Genomic DNA, 27,686 nt, shown 5'->3' on the forward strand with positions numbered 1-27,686 from the left:
CTAAGTTAGTTAGGATTATATTTATTGGAGTTTGGAAGAGTGAGGGGGGGATCTCCTAGAAACTTAGAAAATTCTAACCGGATTAGACAGGTAGATTCAGAAAGAATGTTCCTGATGGTGGGGTGAGTCCAGAACTAGGGGGTCATAGTTTGAGGATAAGTGGTAAACCTTTTAAGACTGTTGAGCTTTCCATCTCCCACCTGATGGCTTAAAGTTGAATGCAAACTAGGATGTGTTCCAGTGTATTAACTGCTTGCCTTTTATGATTTGGCCATGAAACTGAATAGACAGCCATATAAATACTGTGGCTGCAAGCGCAGTCAGATGTTGGGAATTCTGCAGAGTAACTCTCTTCCCAACTCCCCAATATCTGTTCTGTATCATGGCATAAGTCAGGAGTGTGATGGAACATTCCCCACTTGCCTGGGTGAGTGCAGCTCCAGCAACATTCTAGAAGCTCGATATCATCCAGGATAAAGCAGTCCGCTTGATTGGCAACCCTTCCACCATCGGAGTGGCAGCAGTGTGTAACCTCTACAAGATGCACTACAGCACCTCAACAAGACTCCTTCGGAACCACTTTCCAAATATGTGACATCTACTACCTAGAAGGACAAGGGCAGCGTGTGCATGGGAACACCAGCACCACCGGCAGGTTCCACTCCAAGCCACACCATTCTGGCCTGGAACCATAGGCGTCATTCTCCGACCCCCCGCCGGGTTGGAGAATGGCCGTTGGCCGCCGTGAATCCCGCCCCCGCCGAAGTCCCCGCTCCCGGAGATTGGGCGGGGGCGGGAATCCGGCCGCGCCGGTTGGCAGGACCCCCCGCTGGATTCTCCGGCCCGGATGGGCCGAAGTCCCGCCCAGGAATTGCCTGTCCCGCCGACGTAAATCAAACCTGGTATTTACCGGCGGGACCAGGCGGCGTGGGCGGGCTCCGGGGTCCTGGGGGGGGGGGGGGGGGGGGCGCGGGGCGATCTGACCCCAGGAGGTGCCCCCACGGTGGCCTGGCCCGCGATCGGGGCCCACCGATCCGCGGGCGGGCCTGTGCCGTGGGGGCACTCTTTCCCTTCCGCCTCCGCCACGGCCTCCACCATGGCGGAGGCGGAAGAGACTCTCCCCACTGCGCATGCGCGGGAAACTGACAGCGGTCACTGACGTCCCGCGCATGCGCTGGGAAACTGACAGCGGCCGCTGACGCTCCCGCGCATGCGCCGCATTTCCGCGCCAGCTGGCGGGGCTACAAACGCCATTTCCGCCAGCTGGCGGGGCGGAAATCCCTCCGGCGTCGGCCTAGCCCCTCAATTACATACATAGATTACATAGAACATACAGTGCAGAAGGAGGCCATTCGGCCCATCGAGTCTGCACCGACCCACATTAATCCCTCACTTCCACCCAATAACCCCTCCCAACCCTTATGGACACTACGGGTAATTTAGCATGGCCAATCCACCTAACCTGCACGTCTTTGGACTGTGGGAGGAAACCGGAGCACCCGGAGGAAACCCACGCGGACACGGGGAGAACGTGCAAACTCCGCACAGACAGTGACCCAGCGGGGAATCAAACCTGGGACCCTGGCGCTGTGAAGCCACAGTGCTAATCACTTGTGCTACCGTGTGTTGGGGCTAGGCCGCCAAAGATGCGGAGACCTCCGCACCTTTGGGCCGGCGCGATGCCCGTCTGATTGGCGCCGGCTTTGGCGCCAGTCGGCGGGCATCCCGCCGTTGGGGGAGAATTTCGCCCCATATTTCTGTTTCTTTGCTGTCGCTGGGCCAAAGTCCTGGAACTCCCTTCCTAACAGCATTGTGGGTGAACCTACATCAAATAGAGTACAGCGGTTCAAGAAGGCAACTCGCCTCCACTTTCTCGAGGGCGATTAAGGGTGGGCAATAAATGCTGGCCTTGCCATGAAGGAATAAGAAAAAATATTTTTAACCCTTTGAACCCCTAAAGATTCACAAATGAATATTTGTTTCTTCCGATTTTCCCGCTCCTGTGCATTGGGAAATACCTGACCGTAGCCGAGTGAGCTCACTTTTGGAAGATGGCCCAAGACTGAGTACTTGAGTGAGGTCAGGTCACATTTCGGCCTCAGTGTGAGGCTAACAGTGGTTCGTGAAATTTGGCGAGAATGTAAGGAATTAGTGAATTGTCACCATTGGGTTGGTGTTCCAGCAGGTATCATGATTTCTGGAGTACAGAGGCTATGGGTTTGAATCTTGTGGTGATGGAGCGAAACTGTGTCTGGCCTGCCAACTGTGATGGCATCCTGGCATATCCTTCAACATTTAAATACAGAATGAGAATGTGTCGCATTGAGCTGCATGTAATTTGGACATAAGTCTGTACAGTATCCTGCTCACACTCTTATAAATTGGACAGTACACCGATGGAGAACTTTATAGTGAAATCTTTTTTTCCCCACTTAATTATCGAGTTAGATCTTGAACTGCAACAGGAAGTTAGTTGAATGCTCCGGCAATGCCACTTGCAATATCAGTCACAAAATAAACGGAGGGGGCAGTTTGACTGGGTTAGTTTTAAGGGGCGGAATTATCCTAACCTGTCATGGAGGGTTTGGTGGTGGGCGAGCGCAAAGAATCTGGCGGGATCTAAAAAGTCAGAAATCTGCCAACATGCAATATGTTGCAATTCTCCCAATGGCGTGTTCGTCGTGCCACTGGCAGGTGGCGCGATTGCCATTTGCCTTTATTTGCATCTGATGATTGCTCATTATCACAGCTGCCCATCGGTGTCCCATCAGGCCTTCCAATCACGCCCGTGTGATATCATGTAGGCGCCAAATCTGATTGCTAAAGAATGGTGTGCACAAGATGGCCCTCAGCTGGAAAGAGGCTCCGAGATGAGTGCCACAGAGTTTCTGTCATACTGCTGCGCTGCTTCTGATGCGCTGCTTCTGATGTGCTGTTCATCACTCTGCCGGGGCAGCCCAGTTCGTGCCAAGCTGTTCCTGCCATCCCATCTCCATGCCAAGCTGTTCTTCATGGAAAACGAGGACAATGTGGAAGGAGGGCTGTGGAATGAAATGAAATGAAAATCGCTTATTGTCACAAGTAGGCTTCAAATGAAGTTACTGTGAAAAGCCCCTGGTCGCCACATTCCGGCGCCTGTTCGGGGAGGCTGTTACGGGAATCGAACCGTGCTGCTGGCCTGCCTTGGTCTGCTTTCAAAGCCAGCGATTTAGCCCTGTGCTAAACAGCCCCTGGGGGAGTGGTGGGTAGGGCGAGAGCTCATGATGGCAGCCAGAGGGGAAAGGAAGTGGATGAAGAAGACTAATCATAGAAGGCAGAAGGAAGATTAAGCGGAGGGAGCTGGACCCCGTCAAGGTTGCATGAAAAGCTCAGACGAAGGGGTCAAAGTGGCACCACATCATTTACTGGGAGGGGATGGATGGATGCAGATGCCAGAGATCCAAGGGGGAGGGGGGCATGAGTGCGGCACAGGTGACGGGCTCAGGGAGAGGGAGGTTGAATTGAGGAACCGACTTCTTGAGGCTGCTAACCTTTTTCCCCTGTGGGTTGCTGACAGCCTGCACAGCCTGCTGAAGACAGGTGGGCCAGAGCGAGTGATGAGTGTGCTGGACTGGTATTTAAATATAGCCTGGGAGGTTCAAATCCGTCACCTCCGGGTAGGCCAGCAAATCAGCTGCCATCCCATCAGGAAGGTCAGAGGGGAATTCACCTGTGCATAATTAATGAGCTTCCAAGTGCAGAAACTGGCGTGGGATCCCACTATTCTGGTCAGCGGGACAGGCGCCGTCAGGCCCGACGTCACCACACTTCATCTCAAAATGGGAGAATTCCACCCAATGGCTGTAGTTTAATTTTTGGGTTACCTCCATATAACTACTCCCTAATGGCCTGCAGAATTTGTACCCAAATGGAGTCAGTCCTTCTAAAGCAAGGAGCGGAGTGGTTTAATCTCACACTGTAGAGGTAGTCTTTAGCGAGTGAGTATTCTCTCCTGTTTTATGCCCCTCCCTTTCACTCCAATGGTGTCTGCTTGACTATGGAACCTGTCCCATTCTATATGTGCAATTTGCAGTGGATGTCTGTCAATAGCAGTGGAGATTGTTGAATTGCAATCAAACGAGGATCTTGCACTGTTTGCTAAGCCTGGTTCCAGCTTTATAAGCTGAAATGGGGTTTGAAAACATTGCTGTGTACCAGTACTGAGTATAATAGGCTGTGATTGTGAAAGCACTTTACTTTGGAAGTTTGCATCAATTAGTAACCATTTGAAATTTAGATATGGCTTGCGGGCTGTTCATTGAGTGGGATGGGAGGTCCATCAGATTTTATATCGAACCGTTGCCGTTTGCTATCGCCCAGCAAAAATGCAAAGGAAAGCCGACTTCCAATGGTCTCATCTGCCTATGGTAGACGAGCTGCATTCAAAGGTGATATCGCCACCTGGAACTTTGAAAAGCAACTGCAGGAGCTGCAGGAAGCCTGGCTGCTTCAGTCAACCATTTTGACTCTCGATGATTATGGAATCCAGCATCCGAAAATGCGGGGAAGAATGCGACAGAGCCTTGCTGAGGAACCCCCTGTCGGTGAGCTGCGAGGAAAGGAGTTGGTGTGCGCATATCCACTTCCAGATATCCGAGAAGCAATGGTTTAAAACAAAGTTGTGTCAGTTGTCCAGACCTCTTTACATTTTAAATTTAACTTTCAATGGCCTTAATTATGAGGTGTAGTAAAACAGTGAAACATCATAATCTGCAAAACATTTGATGTTATTTTGGACTTGCCTTTGTTAAGGCCATCTGCAGAAGAGTTTGAAAACTTCATAGACTCATTGTGTTCCTTATCCTGAAGGATAAATGGTTACTTGGTGATGCGACCATCAATTCACACAAGACTATTAGTAGAATTGAACAGTGGTTCAATAAGCTAGATCTGTGCCTGCCTGCGACTGCTCTGTACTGAGTGCCACCTACAGGCTGCAGGTCTATATACCACCCCTGAGGGTGCGGAGCCAAAGGCGGAGCCTACAGGGGCATCAACATAATACAGTACAATACAGTGGTGAATTGCAGTAGCAATATATTCACCACATTTGGATCTTTGGTATAGAGTAAAATTTACATGCCATGCAGCTCTTGACAGTTCATGAGGCCAGCAAGAGTTGAATTTGAGAGTCTCCACATAGATCGGCTGGAGGCAGATGACAGCCTTTCTTTCTAGAATAAAAACTACAAATAAATATTGGCAATGCTGGCAGACAAACACCTCTTCTGTTGCAAATAAGCATTAAACCATTTACTTGTCAAGAATTAATCTATAATTTCTAGAACCACTCTGGAAATCGAAAATGGGTCTAATGAGAGTTTGATGATCTAAGTAGACTTGTCAGAGCGGTACTGGGCAACCTCGGCTAGTCCTTCATTTCAATGGGACACGAGATTGAAATCGGGCATGTTCACTAACTATGCCCCATGAATAAGATTGAATATATTTAATACATGCAATATATTTCAAGTTATAAAAATGTTTAATCATTCAGGTACTAATAGAACTGTCATCAACATCAAGTCTGTCATTGTGAGCAATCAGCATGCACCCCACTTCACGTGCCCTTTACATGCATATCACTTCAATTATACCAGTCAGAAAAAAGCTATGCAGATGGAAACCAGCAGAACCTTTTCACCTCGTGGGCAACAGTCTACAAAATGTGTCCTGGGCCGCCAATTTGGACCAATTGAAATAGGGGTGCTATAAAACACCAGCATTGTCGAGACCTCAAAGGCCCAGCAGAGTTTACAATAATAGGAAGAGACATAGAGGGAATTGAAAGGAAGGCTGAGAATGTTCCATTCGGGTGTTAGCAGAGAGGGAGCCAATGTCAGCGAGCATAGGAATGACGAGTGACGGACTCTGTAAAAGTTGGAATACAGAAGCAAATGAAATAAAGTTTATGTATTGTGAAAGATTGCCTTGGAAACCATTGGAATACTCAAAGCTAGGAGTGATGCATGGATGAGGGTTTCATCAGTTGAGGCAGAGTCGGGCACCTAGAATTGGAAGTTGTGATGAAAATGTCACGGAAATCCAAGAAATTGGAATATTTTTTGGCAGTAATGTTAGGAAACCAAAGGTACTTTTAGGGAATTTATATTTGTATTGGTAAACATTCGGAATATGCACAGTTTTCAGTGAGTTTAGTTTAATGTTTCTGTGCCTGGAAGGTTAAAATCTACTATAGTAGGATTCATGCTGGACACAGGTGTTTGTGTGGGGGTTGGTTACGTTCCAACTGTGCTTCTATTGTGCTTAGAGAGGGCTACAGCATGAAGAATAAATAAAAAGGCATAATCATGTGGGTGTAGCTTAGCAATCGGGGCCTTGTAAGGTAGAGAAGTCTTTAAGATTTAGCTTAGCTAATTTTATTGCAGTTGTGGATAGGTGGTAGGAGAGAATACTGCTCTGCTGGAAGCAGTTGGTTTAGAAGGCTAGCGAGGGAACATCTCTCGGATTTGCTAGAAGAAGAAACAGACCATGGAGTAATAGTTAAGAAAACAAATGCAGAGATCTGAAGTGCAGCTAATTAAGGAAACTAACCTTAGACTTCTTGGACACTTCTCTAAAGTTACCAGAACAGAGCAATGCTCGGTAAAGCCGAACAGCGCTGAGAAGAACGCTGAGACATCAGAAAGATATCTGATGTGATTTTCAGGTTTGCGATTTTACCACAGACTGTGGATTTGTGAGTTGAAATAACTTTGGAAATTGATGATTGGATCTTGGAGTTTGTGTAAAAGCAATTGCAACAAAGAGATCCTAAAGGGGTTGGTTTAAAACCAGGCCTAGGTTCACTGTTAAAAGTGGAGTGGAAGTTTTGTTTAAAAGTGTCTTTTAGAAAACATGGTCTGGATTTTGGAATGCAAATTTCTAAGGATAATCATGATTGTGAGAAGATTATTCAAGTGTTTTTTGGAGTGGCGTTTTGAAATTCTCACTTGACAATCCTCTGGGGGAATTCTGAGGTGAAGTCCATATCACTAACTTGGTTCGAGTGGGGTGCATGTATTTGATCACCGGTCACTTTGTATGCTTAAAAGGGACTTTTTGTGCTAATGAGACCATTGTAGATAAATATGTACTTTGTAATCCATGTTAATCTTAAAATCTGTGTGTATTTGCGAAACTAAGCGGGGAGTAAAGGAGCATTGTATTACAATCCAATTTTTCCATGTTTTCTTTTTCTTGTTAAAACTAATTAGCACTCCTGCGAGACTCTTTATGTTTTTTAAAAGAAAGTAAAATTTACGTTTCTTTGAGCCAGTGTTCCATTCTGGGATCTTCCCATCCAGTTATTATAGCATTTACAGTGCAGAAGGAGGCCATTCAGCCTATCGAGTCTGCACCGGTCCTTGGAAAGAGCACCCTACTAAGCCCCACACCTCCACCCTGTCCCCTTTATCCCCGTAACTCAATTTAACCTTTTTTGGAGACTAAGGGCAATTTAGAATGGCCAATCCACCGTACCTGCACATCTTTGGACTGTGGGAGGAAACTGTAGAACCCGGAGGAAACCCACACACACACTGGGAGAACGTGCAAACTCCACACAGACAGTGACCCAGCGGGGAATCGAACCTGGGACCCTGGAGCTGTGAAGCAACAATGCTAACCACTATGCTACCGTGCTGCCCAATAATATCAACTGGGATTGTAACATTATGTACTTTAAACTGTGGATATATGTAAGGTAGTTAAGGCAGGGACAGAGTGACTGTGTGAATGGAACTGGAGCATTTGATATGTTAATAAGTTTAGCAACACTGTAAACAGATGTTTACCCAAGGTAATTTAGTAACACTGGTGAAAGGACATGAATAGATTTGAATAGTTTGTTAAGGGTTTTAAAAAAGAAAATTACAAGGTGTGAAGAAAAGGTGTCACTGGGAAGGTGCCTAAAGTAAGTTTCCTTTGCTTTTATGCTCTAAAAGCTAAAATAAATAGATAATAAAGTCTGGGAGAGTGCAGTTCTGAAGACGTTCAATCAGATGAGGGCAAGATCAAAGAGAAAAAACAGATTTAAGGATATACTGAAACGTATGCAGGGAACTGTTTTCTAGATCTCAGCTAACAGCAGGAAAAGCTAATCAACTCCCCGCAAGCTCTCTGTGTGAAGGAAGCCTGATTTGAAAAGCAAACTGCTGGTTTACCTCAGAAGCAATCCCAAGAGACACAAACACTCTGTGTGGTAACAGTTACTAGATTTTTATAGATCTTAAAATCTATAATTTATTGTGGAGCAGTTTAGGGAAAGATAACACTGAAGCTAGTTGAGATAAGATTGTCTGGACCTATTTAAAGTGGTGACACCATGGAACGCCATTTTCTTAAATAAGTGTACTTTTCATTTACTTTGCCTATTTCTTAATAAGCATTTACTTTATTAAAATCATCACAAAGAGTCAAAGACATTATTTTCTGGATTTCAAACCTACCTCATAATATACAAATTGCAAAATACAGTTGAGGTTGGTTGTTTCAAGTTCCCCTTCTGAGAATTGAACAACTCTACATTTACCAGCATCCATGCCCTTCACAGTCGGTGACATTGCAGGTGGTCAGAAACTCACTTCACGGACAGATGGGACACCGAGGTTTTGTCTGGTTTGGTTCCGGGGAGAAAGGTGGATTTGGTGGGTAAGGAGCAAAATTCATGGCAGGGACTCGAGGCCATGGTTTCCCGTTTCTCAATGTTTAACCGGAGAAGAGTGATGGACATTTCCTGAGAATTAACAGTTTAAAAGCAAATTAGCACAACTTCGGCTTACATTTAATCAAATTTCCATTCTTTACCAACTATAAAAGGAATGGAAATTGAGACTGGATTTTGCAGAAATGCTGACCCAGTCATGCAGCACTTGTGGTTGACGCTGCCTTGGTATAAACTCCGTGCAATCCTCCCTTTAATTCCCCGGACACTTTGAAGCTACCTGCAATTAATTTAAATGTTTAGACAAGGCTGATGCTGCCTAAACATTTAAAGTTTAACTTCTGGGAGCAATTAACGTGTAAGCAAGAGTGCGCAGAGCTCTCCAGCACTGAAGGATTGAAGTTTCAATGTTCTGGGGTTCTGTCTGGGGACAGTGTTCGCTGCAGCTAACAGGCTTAATTTAAATGTGTGCAAATGTTGATGAAAGAACTCAGCTGGTGAATTCAGTTTATGCCTCTATCAGATTATTTTTGATATACTCATCTGAGCGGATTGCAACTCCTAACCCCTTTTTCAAGAAAAAAGCATGTTCTCCTCCATTGAAAATTGTTCAGTAGTCGTTGGAAGTGAAGTGTGAGCTCGTCTCCCTCCTTTCCATCGGTGAATGTAATAGCTGGTTGTCTCCACTGTTTCTGCAGGGCTGGGCAGGGAGGATGTTTTCCCTGGTAGCGGAATCTAGGAGCAGGGGAGACGGTCTCAGGATATGGGTTAGACCTTTTAGGAGTGAGATGAGGAAAAATATCTTCACTCAAAGGCTAGTGAGCCTGTGGAAATCTCTACCACAGAGACTGTGGATGCAAAGTCACTGAATTTATTCAAGGAAGTTTTAAAAAAAATTTTAAAATAAAAGATTTAATGGCATCAAGTGGTATCGGGAGAAAACGGGAATATGGCATTGAGATAGAGGATAGGATACGATCATATTGAATGACAGAGCAAGCCCGAAGGACCAAATGGCCTGCTCCTACTCCTGGTTTCTGTGTTTCCATTAACTAATCAAATATTTGCCTGAATCTGTTTGAGTGTTTGAATAATAAACTGCAAATAGTGCTTAATATGAGGTGAGACGGAATTGTGAACAAGGGTTCATTGTCTAAACGGAGGATAATATTTTGGGTCAAGGATTGTAATTCTGTTCAACTTGATACCAAAGAATTAAACGTTTAGCACACAATTGGCGAGCAGAGTTGTGTAAATATTGTCAGTAAATCTGGGCCTTGCAGAGCTTTGCTCATTAGTGTCACTTACAAAGTGGTGCAGCATTGCAATGCTTTCCTTTTGCCCAGCACCTCATAATGATGGAGCACAGATTTGGGCGTCGGATTTCTCCACATCGCAGTGTTGCCGATCTCTGTCGATGAGATTGGAAAGCAAATCAACAGTTGTTTAATCCATTGGTCTTTCGTGGCCTCCTTGGTGGCTGGCGTAATATAGATAGGTGCCGGAGGTGGTTAGTGAAGGATCCCAATAACGAAGAAGAAAATAGAACTTTTCCACATCGAAGGGGATCAAGAAAATGTAATAACCCTGGATTTATCATTTTACTGCACAACCGTAGTTGACTAAAAGGTTCATTTTAATACGTTGGCATAATAAAATCCAATACCAGTCATATATAGGTCCTAACCTGTGATTTTTGGCAGATGACGGGGGTCTTTGAGATGATTAAGTTTGCTTCTGTGCAGTTCATATATATCCAGCTTGGTCAAGGCAGCACTGGCACAAAATGGCTGTGGATATTTCTATCAGTTGCCCTCTTACCTGGTCTCTCCAAACTGGGGGATGCAAGAACAAAGAAGCTAGACTGACCAGAGAGAATGTCGAAGTATTTTCAAGGCTCTTTCAAAAATATCTGATTTGTAGCTAGGCTTGTGTTTTTCATACCCGATATGATGCCTGTTGGCCACTAAATGGCTTTTCGGATTCAGTCGCTGAATATTAGTAACTCGAATTTCGCTTCAAAAAGGACAGAGGTATTTCTGCGATGCTAGTAAAGGATACAAAGGCTCTGCAAAGGAATGTGGATAAGTTAAGTGAGTGGACACAAAAATTGGCGAACGGAGAATAATGGAAAATGCAAGGTTGTCCACCTTGGTACGAAGAATAAAAATGGAATATTGTTCAAGTGGAGACTGACTGCAGAATGGCACAGAGAGATCTGGATATCCTTGTAAATGAATCACAAAGTTAGCATGCACATACAGCAAGTAATTCCGAAGGCAAACAGAATGCTGGCCTTTATTGCAAAAGGTTGGAGTATGAACTTAGGGAAGTTGTGTCTATAACTGTGTGTAGTGCATTGGTGAGATTGCACCTGGTACTGTGTACAGTTCTGGTTTCCTTGCATAAAGAAGGATGTTGGAGGCGGTTCGGCAAATGTTCCCATGGGCTGATTCCTGGGATGAAGACGTTATGAGGCAAGATTGGGCCTATGCTCTTTGGAGTTCAGAAGAATGGGAGGTGATCTTATTGAAACATACGAGATTCTTGGGAAGCTTGGCAGAATAGATGTCGTGAGGAAAGTTCCCCTCTTATGGACTCTAGAACTACTAGGCACAGTTTCAAAATGAGAGATCTCCCAATTAAGGCAGAGACTTCCTGAGGATCTTTAACCGTTGGAATTTTTTAGTCCAGACACCAGTTGAGGCTGAATTGTTGAATGTATTCAAAGCTGAATTAAATAGCTTTTTGATCCAACAAGGGAGTCAAAGGTTATGGGGGTGGGGGTAGGGGTAGACAGGAATGTGAAGTTGAGACCAAACATCAGACTAGCCATGATCTTATTGAATGGTGGAATAGGCTTGAGGGGCCGAATGGCCTGCTCCTTCTGCTCTTAATTCTGAGCTCATTTTAAAACTTGTGATTGTCTATGACATTGAGTTTCCTGTTATTGATTGCAGATCTAGCATGATGAATGTAAACAGCGTTGACATCCCTGGTCATGGCCAAATTGATCTCAAATCAAATTAAAACCAACCTGAAATGAATGCTATACTGTACAAAAGGAATAACTCGTGCAGCAGGCAGATTATACAGCATCAGTGGAATCTGAGGAGTGGGATAATGGTTCTTTGTTTTTACTGTTGTGCTGTGATGTCACTGTCCTTCAAAGAGTTTGTTGCTTGTATTTACTCCCAAGTGTTCATTATTTCCCTGTGCCATGAAGCCAGCACGAGCGAGGTCATAAAGAAGTTAAAATTGCACCATGAGGATTGAAGGAAATATATTTCTTGACGAACAGAGATTTGTGTTGAGTTTGTTGCGTCGACTGTATTGAGATTATAGTTATTCAAGGTGATACATTTTAATCGGGGCTCAACATTGGAGGATGCTCCAGGTCCTGGATGATTTTTAAAAATTCATTTGCGGGGTGTGGGTGTCGCTGGTTAGGCCAGCATTTATTGCCCATCCCTAGTTGCCCTTCAGAAGGTGGTGGTGAGATGCTGCCTTGAACTACTGCATGACAATACGCATGTGTCACTGTAAATTTGATGCTCTTCCTTCCCTCTAGTTTCTGACAATAGACTAGCAGCATCTCAGGCTCCATATGCATGGGAAGGAGTAAGGGAAAGTTGGGAATACAGGATGAAATTATAGGGAGAAAGACGAGAGACAGTATGAAATAATGAGAGTGCTCTCTTCCAAAGTGTTGTTCTGGTTGACTCAGCCAAGGAGTATACCTATACCATTTTCCACAATAGTACCATAATGGAAAATCATGCTGGGACAGGAATTAATTGAGAAAGACCATAAGCCAACTAATAATTACTTCTTATGAAATTAATCAGTAAGACTGGAACTTGGACAGTTCACCTTTGCAAAGCAGTTGTTGTGTTTTAATATAACATTGAACCTCTGCTTTAGAGCACACTTGTATTTGTATTTTTCAAAGGTGCAGACATTTGGGGATTGACATGTGTTGTGTATTAGCACACTCAACTTTGAACACTGGGACTAGGATTTGAATGCAACCTCGTATAATGAGGTATAACAGCCTCCTACAAACTTAAGAACATCCAAAATGCTGTTACCACCGTCCAAACTGTCACCAAACCCTGTTCACCTGCAGCCTCAGTGATCACTGGTTTGCATTGGTTCCCGGTAAAAGCAAATCCCAAGTTTTGAAATCCTCTGTTTTCAAATACCTATATGGTCTTCCATTTGGACCAATATTCTTATTTCCCAGTTTCTACTGTATTTTTTCCTTCTGATTTGCATCTCCCTATGCCGATATCCTCCTCCAACCATCTCAAGATCCCTGCACCCCTCCAATCGTGACCTCTTGCACATCCTCAGTTTTAATTGCTCCACCATTGGTAACCATGCCTTCAGCTGCCAAGTCCCTCAAATCTGGATATCTCTCGCTAAACCTCGTGCCTCTTTCCCCCTCTTTCCAACTTCAAGACGCTCCTTAAACCCTATCTCTTTGATCAGGCTTTTTGCCATCTGCACAAGCATCTCTTCATGTGGCTTGGTCCTGTCAAGCACCATTTACAGGCAAGTTGCTACTGTAAGATATCTCTACGGCTACCTTTTGCTAGCTGTAAAGGTCCTTTGCGAAAGGAGATTTAGCATTCTCAACTCCACGCCTGGAAGGGATGAATCTGCCACACAGTGTTGGTGATAATTTGGCATTGATTAGCAAGATCAGCAATATAATTATTTCTGTTCTAATACGTACAACACAATCATAATTATTTTCTTAATGCATTAACCTCCGTGCTGTGCTCTAATCCCATTAGGACGACAAGGATTTGGTTCACGAGTTTGTTGTCGCTGAGGGCCTGACATGTTTGATAAAAGTAGGAGCAGAAGCAGACCAGAACTACCAGAACTACATTCTGAGAGGTAAGCAAAGCATTCCCTGCTGTCTCGGTGCTTTCTAAAGGAAACGTGGAGTTTGTTTCTTTTCACTCTGTGCCAGAGCTTGTGCAGATCTCGTCTGGTAGTTTCAGCTGACACGGCCTGACCAAGTTTTGGCTTGAGGCCTTTGTGGTTGGAGGTGACCTATTAAGTTGGCGAGTGTCCCTGTGCAGCCGGCCTACATTTCTGTTTGCTAATTTTACACTCACCACCTCCATAGATGCCAAGAAACATCTAAGCATCCACGTTGTACTGTAATGGCCATGCTGTGGAAAGGTTTCCACCCCCTCAAATGTTGTCCTTACAGGGAGGGAGTCTAGAATAATGCTAGAATGTACGAAAATATTCCATAACATGATTTCAATATTAATCTTTGAAGCTGTCATGAATATTCAACCATCAGGAGTGTGTCCTGCTGTGAACCAAGACAAAGTAATGAAATGAGCAGGAATGCCCCCTATTGGGCATCTATCTTGTGTTGAATCTCTCCATTGGCTCCACGGAGTTCTGTTTGAAGTTCTGGATCTTGTATACTGCAGTGATGAATTGTTAGAAAAAACTTGATTTTTTTTTCTGCATGAGTGTTTTAATAACCTTAAACATTGCAGGTGATCTGAACTGATGTTAAAATGTTAATCATCTCAGCTCCAGTTTTAAAATCCATGTTCTTGTTTTCAAATGTCTCCATGGCCTCTTCCCACACGATCTCTGTAACCGTCTTCAGCCCTACGAAAGCCTTCATGATCCTTGCATTCCTTCAAATTTGTCCTTCAGGATCCTCAATTGTAATTTGTCCACCATTGGCAGACATTTAAAAAAATATATATATTTTATTAAGGTATTTGAACATTTTTATAACAGTAACAAAAACAATGACATCAACATGGTAAAATAAACATTTCCCCCCCAGCCCAATCTTCACACGCCTCAACCATACAACAACAATCCAACCCCCCCCCCCCCGGTGGAATACTGCATCAGCTGACATTTTCTAATTTCCCCGAGAAAGTCGACGAACGGCTGCCATCTCCAGGAGAACCCCAACATTGCCCCTCTTAAGGCAAACTTTATTTTCTCAAGACTGAGAAACCCGGCCATGTCACTAACTCGGGGGCTTCGAGTCCCTCCACATTAATAAGATCCGTCTCCGGGCTACCAGGGAGGCAAAGGCCAAGACGTCGGCCTCTTTCATCCCCTGAACTCCCGGCTCTTCCGACATTCCAAAGATCGCTACCTCCGGACTCGGCACCACCCGTGTTTTTAGCACCGTGGACATTGCCTTAGCAAAACCCTGCCAAATCCCTCCAAGCTTCGGGCATGCCCAAAACATGTGGACATGATTTTCTGGGCTTCCCACGCACCTCGCACACCTATCCTCTACCCCGAAAAACTTGCTCATCCTAGCCACTGTCATGGGTGCCCGGAGGACTACCTTAAATTGTATCAGGCTAAGCCTGGCGCACGATGAGGAGGTATTAACCTGCTTAGGGCATCCGCCCATAGACCCGCCTCTATCTCTCCTCCTAGCTCGTCCACCCACTTGCCCTTAAGCTCCTCCACCGGAGTTTCCTCCACCTCCGAATGTTCCTGGTAAATATCCGATACCTTCCCCTCTCCCACCTAGGTACTGGAAACTACTCTATCCTGTATCCCCCATGGCGGCGGCAGCCATGTTTTTAATGGCCTACATGCTTACGGGCTGCTTTGGCTTTGCTCTTTGCAATTCCTTCTGTAAACCTCTCTGATACTCTGCCTTTCCTTTTATGTAAAAATGTTCCTTACCTGAGCTGATACCTTTTGTGACTCATTACCAAAACTGTTTAGATTGGTATCGCCCTTGTAAAGCGCGATGGCATATTTTGCTATGTTGAAGGTGCTATATAAATGAGAGTTATTGTTGTTGTCCTTGCACAAAGCTCTTGTTTGCTCTTTCCCTCTCTTCACCCCTTCTAACTTTTGTCTCCTCTCCCTTCTCCCTCTTTCTGCTTCACCCTTCTTCTCTCTCTTTGCCAGATTCAAACGCAAGCAGAGACAGGGCATGGAAGTAATGAGCTCTTACAGGCCTGGTTAAGAATGATCAATGAGTTGAATCAATATGGCTTGTGTTTTCTTTTTTTTTTGCTGGACCCAATGGGCCACGTTTGAGAGGGGGAAAAAAGAAACCACCAAAAGGATCTGCCAATTGCGTGATTTATCCTCGCTCCAGAATCTGTTTTATTTATATTTGGTCTGTGGTGCCTCTGGTTATTGTTTGGTTAATCAGCCCCAGTGGCTGGAAAAGCATTGTGTTCATTTGAAGTATGGCCTTCCTCCTGGAGGTTTACATAAATCTTCGTTAATAGATGACGGTCAGAGAGTTGCGAGGAAGAATGTCAAGAGATTCTCATGCTACCCTGAATTACAGAAGAGGAGTTTGGATCATTCCTGAGAAGGAGCAGAACTCCAGGATTGAATGGCTGTTCGAGCCTAGCTGCTGGAGATTTGCGGTTCATTTGTGGGAATATATTGTGTTCCCCTGCCCCCAATATGTGTAGCCGAATTTGTCGATTGATATGCTGACAATTAAGGGAATTCTATATTTACATTAGACTGTCACATCAGGTTCCAAAGCCAGGTACAGGTGACTGATAAACCTTCACCTCCACTCCTATTGCCTAACCCCCCCACCCCCCAACGCCCCATATATAACACTTGAACACGAAAATAATATATAAATGTAATTGTTATCCCAGCAGTGTTAAAGGAAGATTACCAGTCAGCATTTCATAATACCAATTGTAACATCTTTGTGATGTCTCCATTTCAGGCGTCCATGAGGCTGAAAGGTTATTATTTCTTTGTTCTTGGAAGTCCTTCTGGATTGCTAATCTTGGGTGGAATTTAATACCCTTCCCCGTCACAAGTTTGGTGGCAGTGGGGCATTTGATCAGGCAACTGGGGACTGCTCTGCCTGTGGGGGAAGGCCTCCCGGTGAGTGACCTTCCAGCCCCACTACCAGTTGAGACAGTCAACTGGCCTGCCTGCCATGGACTTAATGGGGCAATTGAGGTCCTTTCAGTGGAAAATTATGTGGTTAGGGGACTCGCCGTGGAGGAAGCCCGAAATTATGAGAAATTGGGTTGTTTGCAGGCTTCCAGGGGAGTCCCTTATTCAAAGCCACTTTGTGCATGATTGAGGGACCAGCATTGGGAAGGGACGGACTAAATTGCTGCCCTTGTTGCTGGCCCCTAGCCCCTGCAATCCCCCTCACGCCATCACTCGCCTGCGTCCATGGGTGATCCCAAGCCTCAGGTGGGTGTAATATCAGCAGCTGCCACTGCCTCTTCTGTCGTGTTGGGTGTTCCGATACACAAACAAACCGACACGGTTGTAGATGGTACAACTCTGTTTTATTATTCTGTACAATAATAACTTAACTTCTGGCTGTGGTTCGTACTTCACCAGCTAACCTGTGGACCCAGCCCTAGCACTATCTTAGTGAGGCACTCAGCACATGGTGTATGTCTGAGTGGCACGCTGTGAGCTCTGTGCTCTGAGCTATATCCTGGTAGAATGAGCGGGAACTGTGGTGTTCCCTGTTTTGTAGTGCGTGTGCTCTCACTGATGATTGGCTGCGATGTGTGTGTGTGTGTTGGTTGGTCCAACTACCTGTCCATCAGTGTGTGTGTGTGATTGCACCATGATATGTTAATGTGGATATCATGACATCTTCCATGGCACTGTTGAGCGGTGAAAAGCTGACGAGCTCTGGCTGGCAGCCCTCTGAGGAAGTCATCCCCACCCCCGCCAGGGTTCTAAGTCCTGGGCTGGCCAGCACTGCCCAATTTAAGTGCTGGCGTCTATTGGAGAGGGCCTTCCAGAAAAGAGGTGACTGGGATTCTTGCCAGTTCTCCTGCTGGGTAAGGGTTGAAACCCTTGCCTCCACTAAATACTGCCCTTTCATGATTGACTTATCTTTCAAAGTTCTTTGCTTAAGAGGGTGAGTTGAAGACCATGAGTTGATTCTCTTCCCTAACTAAATACTTGTGATCTGGTGACTCAGAAAGAATAGGCATATGCCATTTCCTACCACTCTAACCTCTTGGTGCTGTTCTTGAAGCCTATTCCTCATAGCTGCTGCATAATTTTCCATGACCTGATCCATCTAATATACCAATTGGAATCCTGCACCTGTTTTGAAATCGTTGATGGGAGAATCTTTTAATTTTCCAAGTCCATCATTGACAACCAAAACAAGTTTTTAAAAAAAACAACAACATTTTAGGGACACTTTATCAGAGCCGTCATTTTGCCTGAGTGACTTGTATCTGCACCACCTCACTCGCCAATCGATTATCCCAATAACACTAGATGTGCAGTCGGATCCTAATCACACCTGGTCCAGAGTGTAAGTGCACTGTGATCAGCCGAACAGCACAGTGAACTGCTTCCAACAATGCAGCGGGAATGAAGCCCTCCTAATTCAAATTAAAAGTACTGTTACATGTGAAATAGAAATATATGTACTGTTAATAAATTAAATGATCATTGCTCCGTTGGTAGTACGTTTGTCTCTCGAGTGAGAAGGTTTTGGGTTCATGTCATGATAGTTCAGGGCTTGAGTGCAACAATCTACGCTGACATTTCCAGTGCAGTCCTGAGGGAGCGCTGCAGTGTAGGAAGAGAGCTGCCTTTTGGATGTGACGTAAAACCGCCCCATTGGTCTTCTCAAGTGGACAGTAAAGATCCCATGGTGGAATTTCAAAGAGGAACAGGGGTGGATATCGCAGGTGTCCTGGGCAATATTTATCCCCCAATCAACATCACAAAAGCAGGTTATCTGTTCAATTATTACTTGTTTTTTGCATGTGCTGTTGTGTTTCCTACATAGCAAATGATTAAATTTGAATATTTAATTTAAACATAATTCATTGTTCCAATTAAGAACATTGGCTGCAACCAATATAGTGGGTATGTTAAGTTAACAACAGCAAAAACATTGGATTGTGTTAGGCAGGCCGGCTGACGTGTGAACAACAGCTCTTTTCGCTCTTGCTTCTGTTCCTCAGAGTGTTAGTCCGAAGTCAACATGGATCCCTCAAAGGCTCTGCTTTCTACCACCTATGCAACTGAAACCTTTAAAAAATATATTTTCCTTGTACCTTTTTACAAGACCTCATTGTCCTGTAAAGCTTCCCCTTAAATACAAATGCGCTTTGTTATGTTGAGCTCTTAGTCTAAACAATTAAGAAAATTCCCACCCTTAAGTTATCTTCCACCTTCTATGGTCTCTATAGCCCCTGTATTTAATTTCTTGCAGCATCTTCCCTTATCTCTTCCTGTGATGTTCCCCATGATCAATTTCACAACTCCCTCAAAACATCACATCGTCAACCTTGAAACCTATTTTCAGGAGCATTCATTGTTTGTTTGTATTGACCTATTATTTGTGCTTTTAGCTGTTCATAATGCCAGACCGCCCCGACTAAACCATTCTAATTCCTGTTTTAAAAAATTGGACCATGTACACGAATGTAACTAGTCCAGTGAAACAAAAGTTGAACAATTCTCTGTGAAACAAAATTTACAATGTGAATCTAATTCGCTAAAAATTCAAAATATTTATATTTCTAACCTAGTCCTCACCTTGAAATTACAAAACCAGATTAAAAGTGCCTGTGTTAGATTATTGGTTTGTCATTACAGCTGGTGGATCAAGCACCTCCGATAACATGTCATTGTGATGAGGGCCATCAGAACTAGTCACTGGGCAATTACTAAGGCTGATGAAGCCTTTTTCACCCAGACAGACTAGCTAGCATTAAGACCACTTCCCAAGAGTGGTCTCTTGAATTCTTTACTGCTTTTTCAATTTGTATTATTCTGTTGTGTCTTGCACATATGCTTCTGGGAAGTTTGAATTATTTAAACGCTGGACCTTAAATTGAAAGATGAGTATGATTGGGTGTCCAAACTTTACCATGGCTTCTGGGACCTCTTACTATCAGCCAACATTCACTTGTACTTGAGTTGCAGAGTGAGCTCTTAACAGGAGTTAAATAAGTGTTTCCAATTGAGTCCTTCCATTGGGTTGAAAGCAAAAGGTCAGCCCATGTGTCTATCACTCTCAGAATTAGGAATATAACTTTTTTTTAACTGGAAACCTCCCCACATTGCATAAGTGATGGCGGTAGAAGATTCTTACTTTCCTTTGATTCTTCAGTTGTCTCAACAGTTTTTTTTTTTTACTTCTTACAAATTCGGCATTAATACTAGTGTTGATTTTAGTGCTGCCCCACAATTCTTTAATTTGATCAGAGTCGCTCCCATTCGATTTGGGCAAAATTCCCTTCAGTCTCGTCGAGGGCTGGATTTTCCCATTCCCCAGTTACGTGTTTCCTGGTGGCGTGTCATTCGCTGGCGGTAGGAAACCCACTGGGGGGGAAGCGCTGGTGCTGCCAACGGGAAAAGTGAATCGCAACGGCCAGAGAATTTTGGCCCAATTCCCCCGACGTTTATTTTCACATGCTCTGTACGATTCTTGTCATTTACTTTAACTTTTATAACGTTGCTCATCCTGCAGCAACCATAATGCATCCCTATATTTTCCAGCATTCCTTTCCACCAAGTTCTGAACTATTTGTTGCACCATTTTACTGAACAAAACCTCAGAAGGTGTTTACTTTTCAATTTGGACTTCTTCCACTATTCCATCCCAATGTTATCTTCAACTGCAAGCAATAGCATGCTTTGTTAGGTTAGTGTAAACGAAACACATACACGTGTATAGATATTCCTGGGATTACAGGTCAGCAGTATTCTAATGCTATGCTTCAAGAATTTCACTGGCTGCAAAGTGCTTTGAGCTGCCTTTGATATTATAAAAGGTGTGTTTTTTTAAAAAATGCATGGTGCAATTAAAAAGTCTGGCATGCACGCAAAGTTGCCAGTGCATTATCTCTGATTAGTACAACCTTCCTGAGAATCTGATAAAAGATGGCATGTTGAATAATAAAAGCATTCTGATCCCGCGGAGCAAAGTGCCAGCCTGTTGTGTACATTCCACATCCTGGTTACTGTAACATTGATTGCGAGAATAGTTTAGGCCAGCATCAGGCATGTTGATCATGCCTCTTAACTCTTCAGATTCTGAATTTATTTTTTATTGCCTTTCGTAAGATGGTAAATGGGTGAAACAGCAGGAGTTTCGGTCCGTCTCCAAGGCAGCTGGAATGATGGGTGCAGCTGTGGGCCCATTGTATGCTATGTTGTAAAGTTTGCAGATATTGGAAAGTTGATGATTGTGGCTGTTTGGAGATCCGTCATCTCAGTATCAGCATATCACTGCAGGAGTTCCTCCGGATAGTGTCATTGGCATAATCATCTTCAGCTGTTTCATCAATGTCCTTCCCTCCATCATAAGGTTAGAAGAGAAGATGTTCGCTGATGACTGCACAACGTTCAACACCATTTGGGACACTGCAGATACTGAAGAAGTCCGTGTTCATGCGCAGCAAGATCGGAAAAGCACAGGCTTGGGCTGCTAAGTGGCAAATGATATTTGTACCACACAAGTGCCAGGCAATTACCATCTCCAACAAGAGGGAATAAACCATCTCCCTTGACATTCAACGGTAATGACATCACTGAATCCCCACAATCAACATTCTGAGAGTCCCCATGGACCAGAAACTGAACTAGACCAGTCATATAAATACCGTGGTTACAAAAGCAGGTCAGAATGTGGGAATTCTGCAGTGAGTAACCTGCCTCTAGAATCCTCAAAGCCTGTCCACCACCTACAAGACACAAGTCAGGAATGTGATGGAATTCTCCTCATTTGCTTGGATGCTCAATGCCATCCAGGCCAAAGCAGCCCGCTTGCTTCGCACCCCATCCACCAACTTAAACATTCACTTCCTCTACCACTGACGCACAGTGGCAACAATGTGTTCCGTACCATCTACAAGGTGCATTGCAGCAGCTCGCCAAGGCTCCTTCAAAGGTATTTTCCAAACCCATGACCTCTACCACATAGGTGGACAAGGGCAGCAGATGCATGGGAACACCACCACCTGTAAGTTCCTCTCCAAGCCACAACACCATCCTGACTTGGAACTATATCACGGTTGCTCATTCAAAATTCCGAGAACTCCGTTCCTACCAGCACTGAGTGTGTACCTACACCACATGGACTGCAGGTCAAGAAGGTGGCTCACCATCACTCAAGGGCAATCGGGGATGGGCAATAAACGTTGGTCTAGCCAGCGACAGCCACAATCCATGAATGAGTAAATTAGAAAGAAAGTGCAGTTCAACGAATATTTGAAGCCAAAAGGAGCCCCTGATTTATGGAACTGATTCCTGAGATGCAAGGATTGTCTTCTGAAGGAGATGACGTAGACTGGCCAATATTCACTACATTTAGAAGATTGAGGGAGTGACCTAGCAAACCTATAACTCCTTAAGATGCTTAATCTAGTAGATGTTGGGAAGGTATCCCTTGAGAGGTATCAGCTTCAGAATAAGGGGGTCATCCTTCTAGGACAGAGAATCGGAGATATTCCCTCACTCGAAAGATTGTGGATCTTTGGAATTCTCAATCAGAGAGACATCTGCTCCACATCTACTTGTCAGTACCTTTCATCAGATGTGCCTCAATTAGATCTCCTCTGATTCTTCTGGACTAGAGAAAGTATAAGGCTAAACTGCTCAATCTCCCTTCCGAAGGTGAAACCTTCCCCTCCAGAATCAATCTAGTGAACCTCCTTTGAACTGCCTCTAATGCAACTACATCCCTCTTCAAATAAGGGGACCAAAACTATGCTGTACTCCAGGTGCAGTCTCACCAATGCCTTGTACAGTTCCAGCACACCTCCCTACTTTTACACTCCCCTTTAACTATGAACACCAAGATTCCATTTGCCTTCCTCATTACTTGCTGTATCTGCAGGATAGGTTTCTCCGATTCTTACATGACACCCAGATCTCACTGCACCAAAGCACTCTGAAGTTTCTCTCAATTTAGTTAATAAGTTGCCTTTCTATTTTTCCGATTGAAATGGATAACCTCCCACTTATCCATGTTAAATTCCATCTGCCAGGTTTTGGCTGACATATCTAACCTCGCCTAACCTATCCATATGGAATATGACATCATAGTACAAGCATACACCAGTGTATATACATAGTCATTAGCTGTTGTATTCCTGCCATATGGAAATGAAATAACAATTAATTAACCATATGTAACATTCAGTGAGATGGTAAATAGTCACTCACTTTCACTAAGCCTGTAACTTGTGGGAATCTGAGAGATGACTGTGATCTTTGCATTGAGAATTGAGAATTTGTGTTGAGTACTGGCTGCTTCAAAGGTAATTTCTCTTTAATGACAAGTCACAAGAATAATGGCTGATATCAGTGTCCTGGCACATTGTTTTATCTTTAAACTGACATTACTAAAATTGATTATGTGGTCACATTGCTGTTTATGAGATGCAGTTGTGTACAAATTATTACGTTTCCTGCAATACAACTGTGACTCCACTTCAAAAAGCATTTGATTAACTATGAATGCTTTGGGATGTCCTGAGGTCGTGAAAGGCGCAATATAAATCTAAATGTTTGAGATGATCCTCCTTCAGCTACCATGCTCTAAGAGGGTGTTGGCAGCCATGCACTCCCATTTTTTTAACAGGGGGTGAATGTGGTGAACTTATTATGGTAACCATTCACCACTGTACTACATTGTACTCTGCTGTTGCCCATGTGGGCTCCACCTATGGACCATTGTACTGTACTACACCGATTGTATAATGTCGGTGCCCTTGTGGGGTCTGCTCCTGGCTCACCCCCCTTGAGGGGAGGTATATGAAGCAGCTGCCCTGCAGGGGGCTCTCAGTGCAGAGCAGTCGCAGGCACTGTTCTAGTTGATTAAAGCCACTGTTCACTTCAACTCTCTGTCTCGTGTGAATTGATGGTCGAATCAATTTAATCAACTATAACATCGCGATGGAAGCAGCCCTCAAACCTGACCGACTGGAACTCGACCCACGGGCCACGGAAGCCAAAGGGATTTTTTTCACAATGGCTCCGATGTTTCGAGGCCTACCTCGCAGTCTCCTCCTCACCGCCTCCTCCTCGCCCTCCGTCACCGACGAACAGAAGCTGAGCCTCCTCCACGCCCGGGTGAGCCATCGAATTTCCGTGCAACTCGAGGAAGCGACCACATACGCAGACGCGCTCGCGATGCTGAAGCGCCAATACATGAGGCCGGTGAACGAAGTGTTCGCGCGGCATCTCTTCACCACTCGCCGCCAACACCCTGGGGAATCGCTGGAGGAGTACCAACGCGATCTCAAAGTCCTCGCGCGAAGCTGCAGCTACAAGGCCGCCACGGCCTCCCAACACATGGAACTATCTGTCCGGGACGCCTACGTGGCTGGAGTCCGGTCCAACTATGTCAGACAGCGCCCTCGACCGAGAAGAGACGGTAAAACTAGCCACCTCCCTAGAAGTAGCGTTGAAGAGCCTCAACCCTTTCCCCTCCGATCCTGCAACCTCCTCGTGGACTCCCGACTAGAGAGTACCCGAGGCCTGTGCCACGCGGCTGCCCGCCCATCCCGGGGGGGCTGCCCTGCTACTTTTGCGGCCAGAGCCAGCACCCCAGGCAGCGTTGCCCGGCTCGGAACACGAACTGTAGCAACTGCAACAAGAAAGGACACTTTGCCAAAGCTTGCCTGGCCAGGTCCAAGTCCTCCAAACCACAGGCCCGACTCTCAGACTCACAGGCCCGCAGACCCCGCAGTGTGGCTGCATGCCTGCCAGCTCCGCCCCCTTCGGACGTGTCACCCGTCCCTTGTGTTTTCCATGGGGGCAGCCATCTTTGACTCTACACAACACGTGCGACTCACGGGGGCCGCCATCTTGGCCGCCGTCTTCCACGTGGCCCCTCATGGGGGCCGCCATCTTGGCTGCCATCTTCACCACCGCCCGATACGTGCGACCGACGGGGGCCGCCATCTTCAACGCCGCCCGACACGTGCGACCGACGGGGGCACCCCACCACCTCTGACCACGCTGGCTACCTTCAACTCAGCGGGGTCACCCTTGACCAGTCGCGCCCAAAGCACCTCAGGAACTCCATGATGACTGTCCGGGTCAATGGGCATGAAACGCCCTGCCTGTTTGACTTCGGGAGCACGGAGAGCTTCATTCACCCAGACACGGTCAGGCGCTGTTCTCTCCAAATCTCCCCCGCATTTCAAACAATCTCCCTCGCTTCCGGATTGCACTTTACTGTCGCGAACCTCGCGATACAGGGCGTCGAATACGCTAACTTTAAACTATATGTACTCCACGATCTCTGCGCTCCTCTTCTGTTGGGACTGGACTTCCAGTGCAACCTCAGGAGCCTGACCCTAAAGTTTGGCGGGCCCCTACCCCCCTCACCATTTGTAGCCTCGCGACCCTGAAGGTCGACACTCCCCCGCTATTCTCACCGCCGACTGTAAACCCGCCGCCACCAGGAGCAGGCGGTACAGTATCCAGGACAGGACTTTTATCAAGTTCAAGGTCCAGCGGCTCTTGCGGGAGGGGACCATCGAGGCAGCAATAGCCCCTGGAGAGCCCAGGTGGTTGTCGTCAGGAAGGTGAAAAGAACCGGATGGTTGTTGATTACAGCCAAACCATAAACCGGTACACGCACCTTGATGCGTACCCCCTTCCCCGGATAGCGGACAAGGTGAGTCAGATTGCACACTACCGGGTGTTCTCCACGGTAGATCTGAAGTCCGCATACCACCAGCTCCCAATCCGCCCGGAGGACTGCCACTACACAGCCTTTGAGGGAGACGGCCGCCTCTTCCACTTCCTCCGGGTCCCCTTCGGTGTCACCAACGGGATCTCGGTCTTCCAAAGAACGATGGACCGAATGGTGGACCAGTACGGGCTGCGGGCCACATTTCCGTACTTGGACAACGTCACCATCTGTGGCCACGACCAGCAGGACCACGACGCCAACCTCCAGAAGTTTCTCCAAACCAACCAAGCCCTCAACCTCACTTATAACAAGGAGAACTGCGTTTTCCACACAACCCGACTGCCCATCCTCGGCTATGTCATGGAAAACGGAGTCCTAGGGCCCCGATTGTATGCGCCCCGTCCTGCAACTCCCACTGCCCCAAGTCCCTGAAAAGGTGCCTCGGGTTCTTTTCCTGTTATGCCCAGTGGGTCCCCAACTATGCGGACAAAGCCCGCCCACTGATCAAAGCTACCATCTTCCCACTGGCGGCTGAGGCCTGCCTGGCCTTCAGCCGCATCAAGGCAGATATTGCCAAAGCCGCAATGCGCGCGGTGGATGAGTCTGTCCCCTTCCAGGTGAAGAGCGACGATCAGAGGTCGCCCTCGCCGCCACCCTTAACCAGGCAGGTAGGCCAGTAGGATTTTTCTCCCGTACCCTCAAGTCCTCCGAAATTCGACACTCCTCAGTCGAAAAAGAAGCTCAAGCCATCGTGGAAGCTGTACGGCACTGGAGGCACTACCTCGCTGGTAGGAGGTTTACCCTCGTCACCGACCAACGGTCGGTAGCCTTCATATTCGACAATACACAGCGGGGCAAGATCAAGAACGATAAAATCTTGAGGTAGAGGATCGAACTCTCCACCTATAATTACGATATAGTATATCGTCCTGGGAAGCTCAACAAGCCCCCAGATGCCCTGCCCCACGGCACATGCGCCAGCGCGCAAGATGACCGACTCTGGGCCATCCACGATGACCTCTGCCACCCGGAGGTCATCCGGCTTATCCACTACATCAAGGCCCGCAACCTGCCCTCCTCCACCGAGGAGGTCAGGGCCATGACCAGGGACTGCCAAATCTGCGCGGAGTGTAAGCCGCACTTCTATCGACCGGATAAGGCCCACCTGGTGAAGGCATCCCGGCCCTTTGAGCGCTTCAGTATTGACTTCAAAGGGCCCCTCCCCTCTACCAACCGCAACACGTATTTCCTCAACGTCGTTGACGAGTTCCCCCACTTCCCCTTTGCAATCCCCTGCCCCGACATGACCGCGGTCACCGTCATTAAGGCCATGCGTAGTATCTTCACCTTGTTCAGTTTCCCCACTTACGTCCACAGTGACCGGGGCTCCTCGTTTATGAGCGACGAGCTGCGTCAGTACCTGATCGGTAAGGGCATCGCCTCACGCAGGACTAACAGTTACAACCCCCGAGGAAAGGGACAGGTGGAGAGGGAGAACGCAGCAGTATGGAAGGCCGTCCTCCTGGCCCTACGGTCTAGGAATCTCCCAGCTCCCCACTGGCAGGAGGTCATCCCCAACGCGCTCCAGTCCATTAGGTCACTTCTTTGCACAGCCATGAATGAGACCCCTCATGACCACCTATTTGTTTTCCCTAGGAAATTCATCTCCGGGGTCTCTCTTCCGTCCTGGCTGAAGACACCGGGGCCCATCCTACTCCGGAAACACGTCAGGAGCCATACGTCTGACCCCCTGATCGAGAGGGTCCAGCTCCTTCACACCAAACCCCAGTATGCATACGTAGCACACCCCGACGGCCGACAGGATACGGTCTCCCTCCGGGACCTGGCACCCGCAGGATCCCCTACCATCACCTCACCCCCCCCTTCCCCCCCCCCCCAACCTACACCGAACAGCGCCCCCGCCCCTACATGGCCTCCACACCCCCTCCTATACCCCCTCCCCCATCGCCGACCTACAGGGATGAAGCTCCAGAAGACACGCTCCTGGAGGCCACACATCGACGGGTTCAACACCCATGTCCGCACCGACGACTTTGACACCCGTGCCTGCTGCAAAACCAGAGCTCAGGCGATCGCAGCGCACGATCAGGGCGCCGGATAGACTCAACCTGTGAGCCCTTCATCCCCGCCGGACTTCAATTTTTATTAACGGGGGGTGAATGTGGTGAACTTATTATGGTAACCATTCACCACTGTACTACATTGTACTATGCTGTTGCTCATGTGGGCCCCACCTATGGACCATTGTACTGTACTACACTGATTGTATCATGTCGGTGCCCTTGTGGACTCCGC

General features: G+C 46.5%; 1 protein-coding gene across 16 annotated transcripts in view; it reads left to right on the forward strand.

The window, feature by feature from the left end:
• Window positions 1-27,686, forward strand: part of fhod3b (formin homology 2 domain containing 3b) — a 742,093-nt gene that overhangs the window by 359,047 nt on the left and 355,360 nt on the right. For all 16 annotated transcript variants that reach the window (XM_072509894.1, XM_072509896.1, XM_072509895.1 and 13 more), the window contains exon 5: window positions 13,507-13,612. In XM_072509894.1, coding sequence (XP_072365995.1) covers window positions 13,507-13,612 — 106 coding nt within the window. The remainder of the gene's footprint in view (window positions 1-13,506; window positions 13,613-27,686) is intronic.

This window comes from Scyliorhinus torazame, chromosome 6, assembly GCF_047496885.1.
Source record: "Scyliorhinus torazame isolate Kashiwa2021f chromosome 6, sScyTor2.1, whole genome shotgun sequence".
Classification (NCBI taxonomy): domain Eukaryota; kingdom Metazoa; phylum Chordata; class Chondrichthyes; order Carcharhiniformes; family Scyliorhinidae; genus Scyliorhinus; species Scyliorhinus torazame.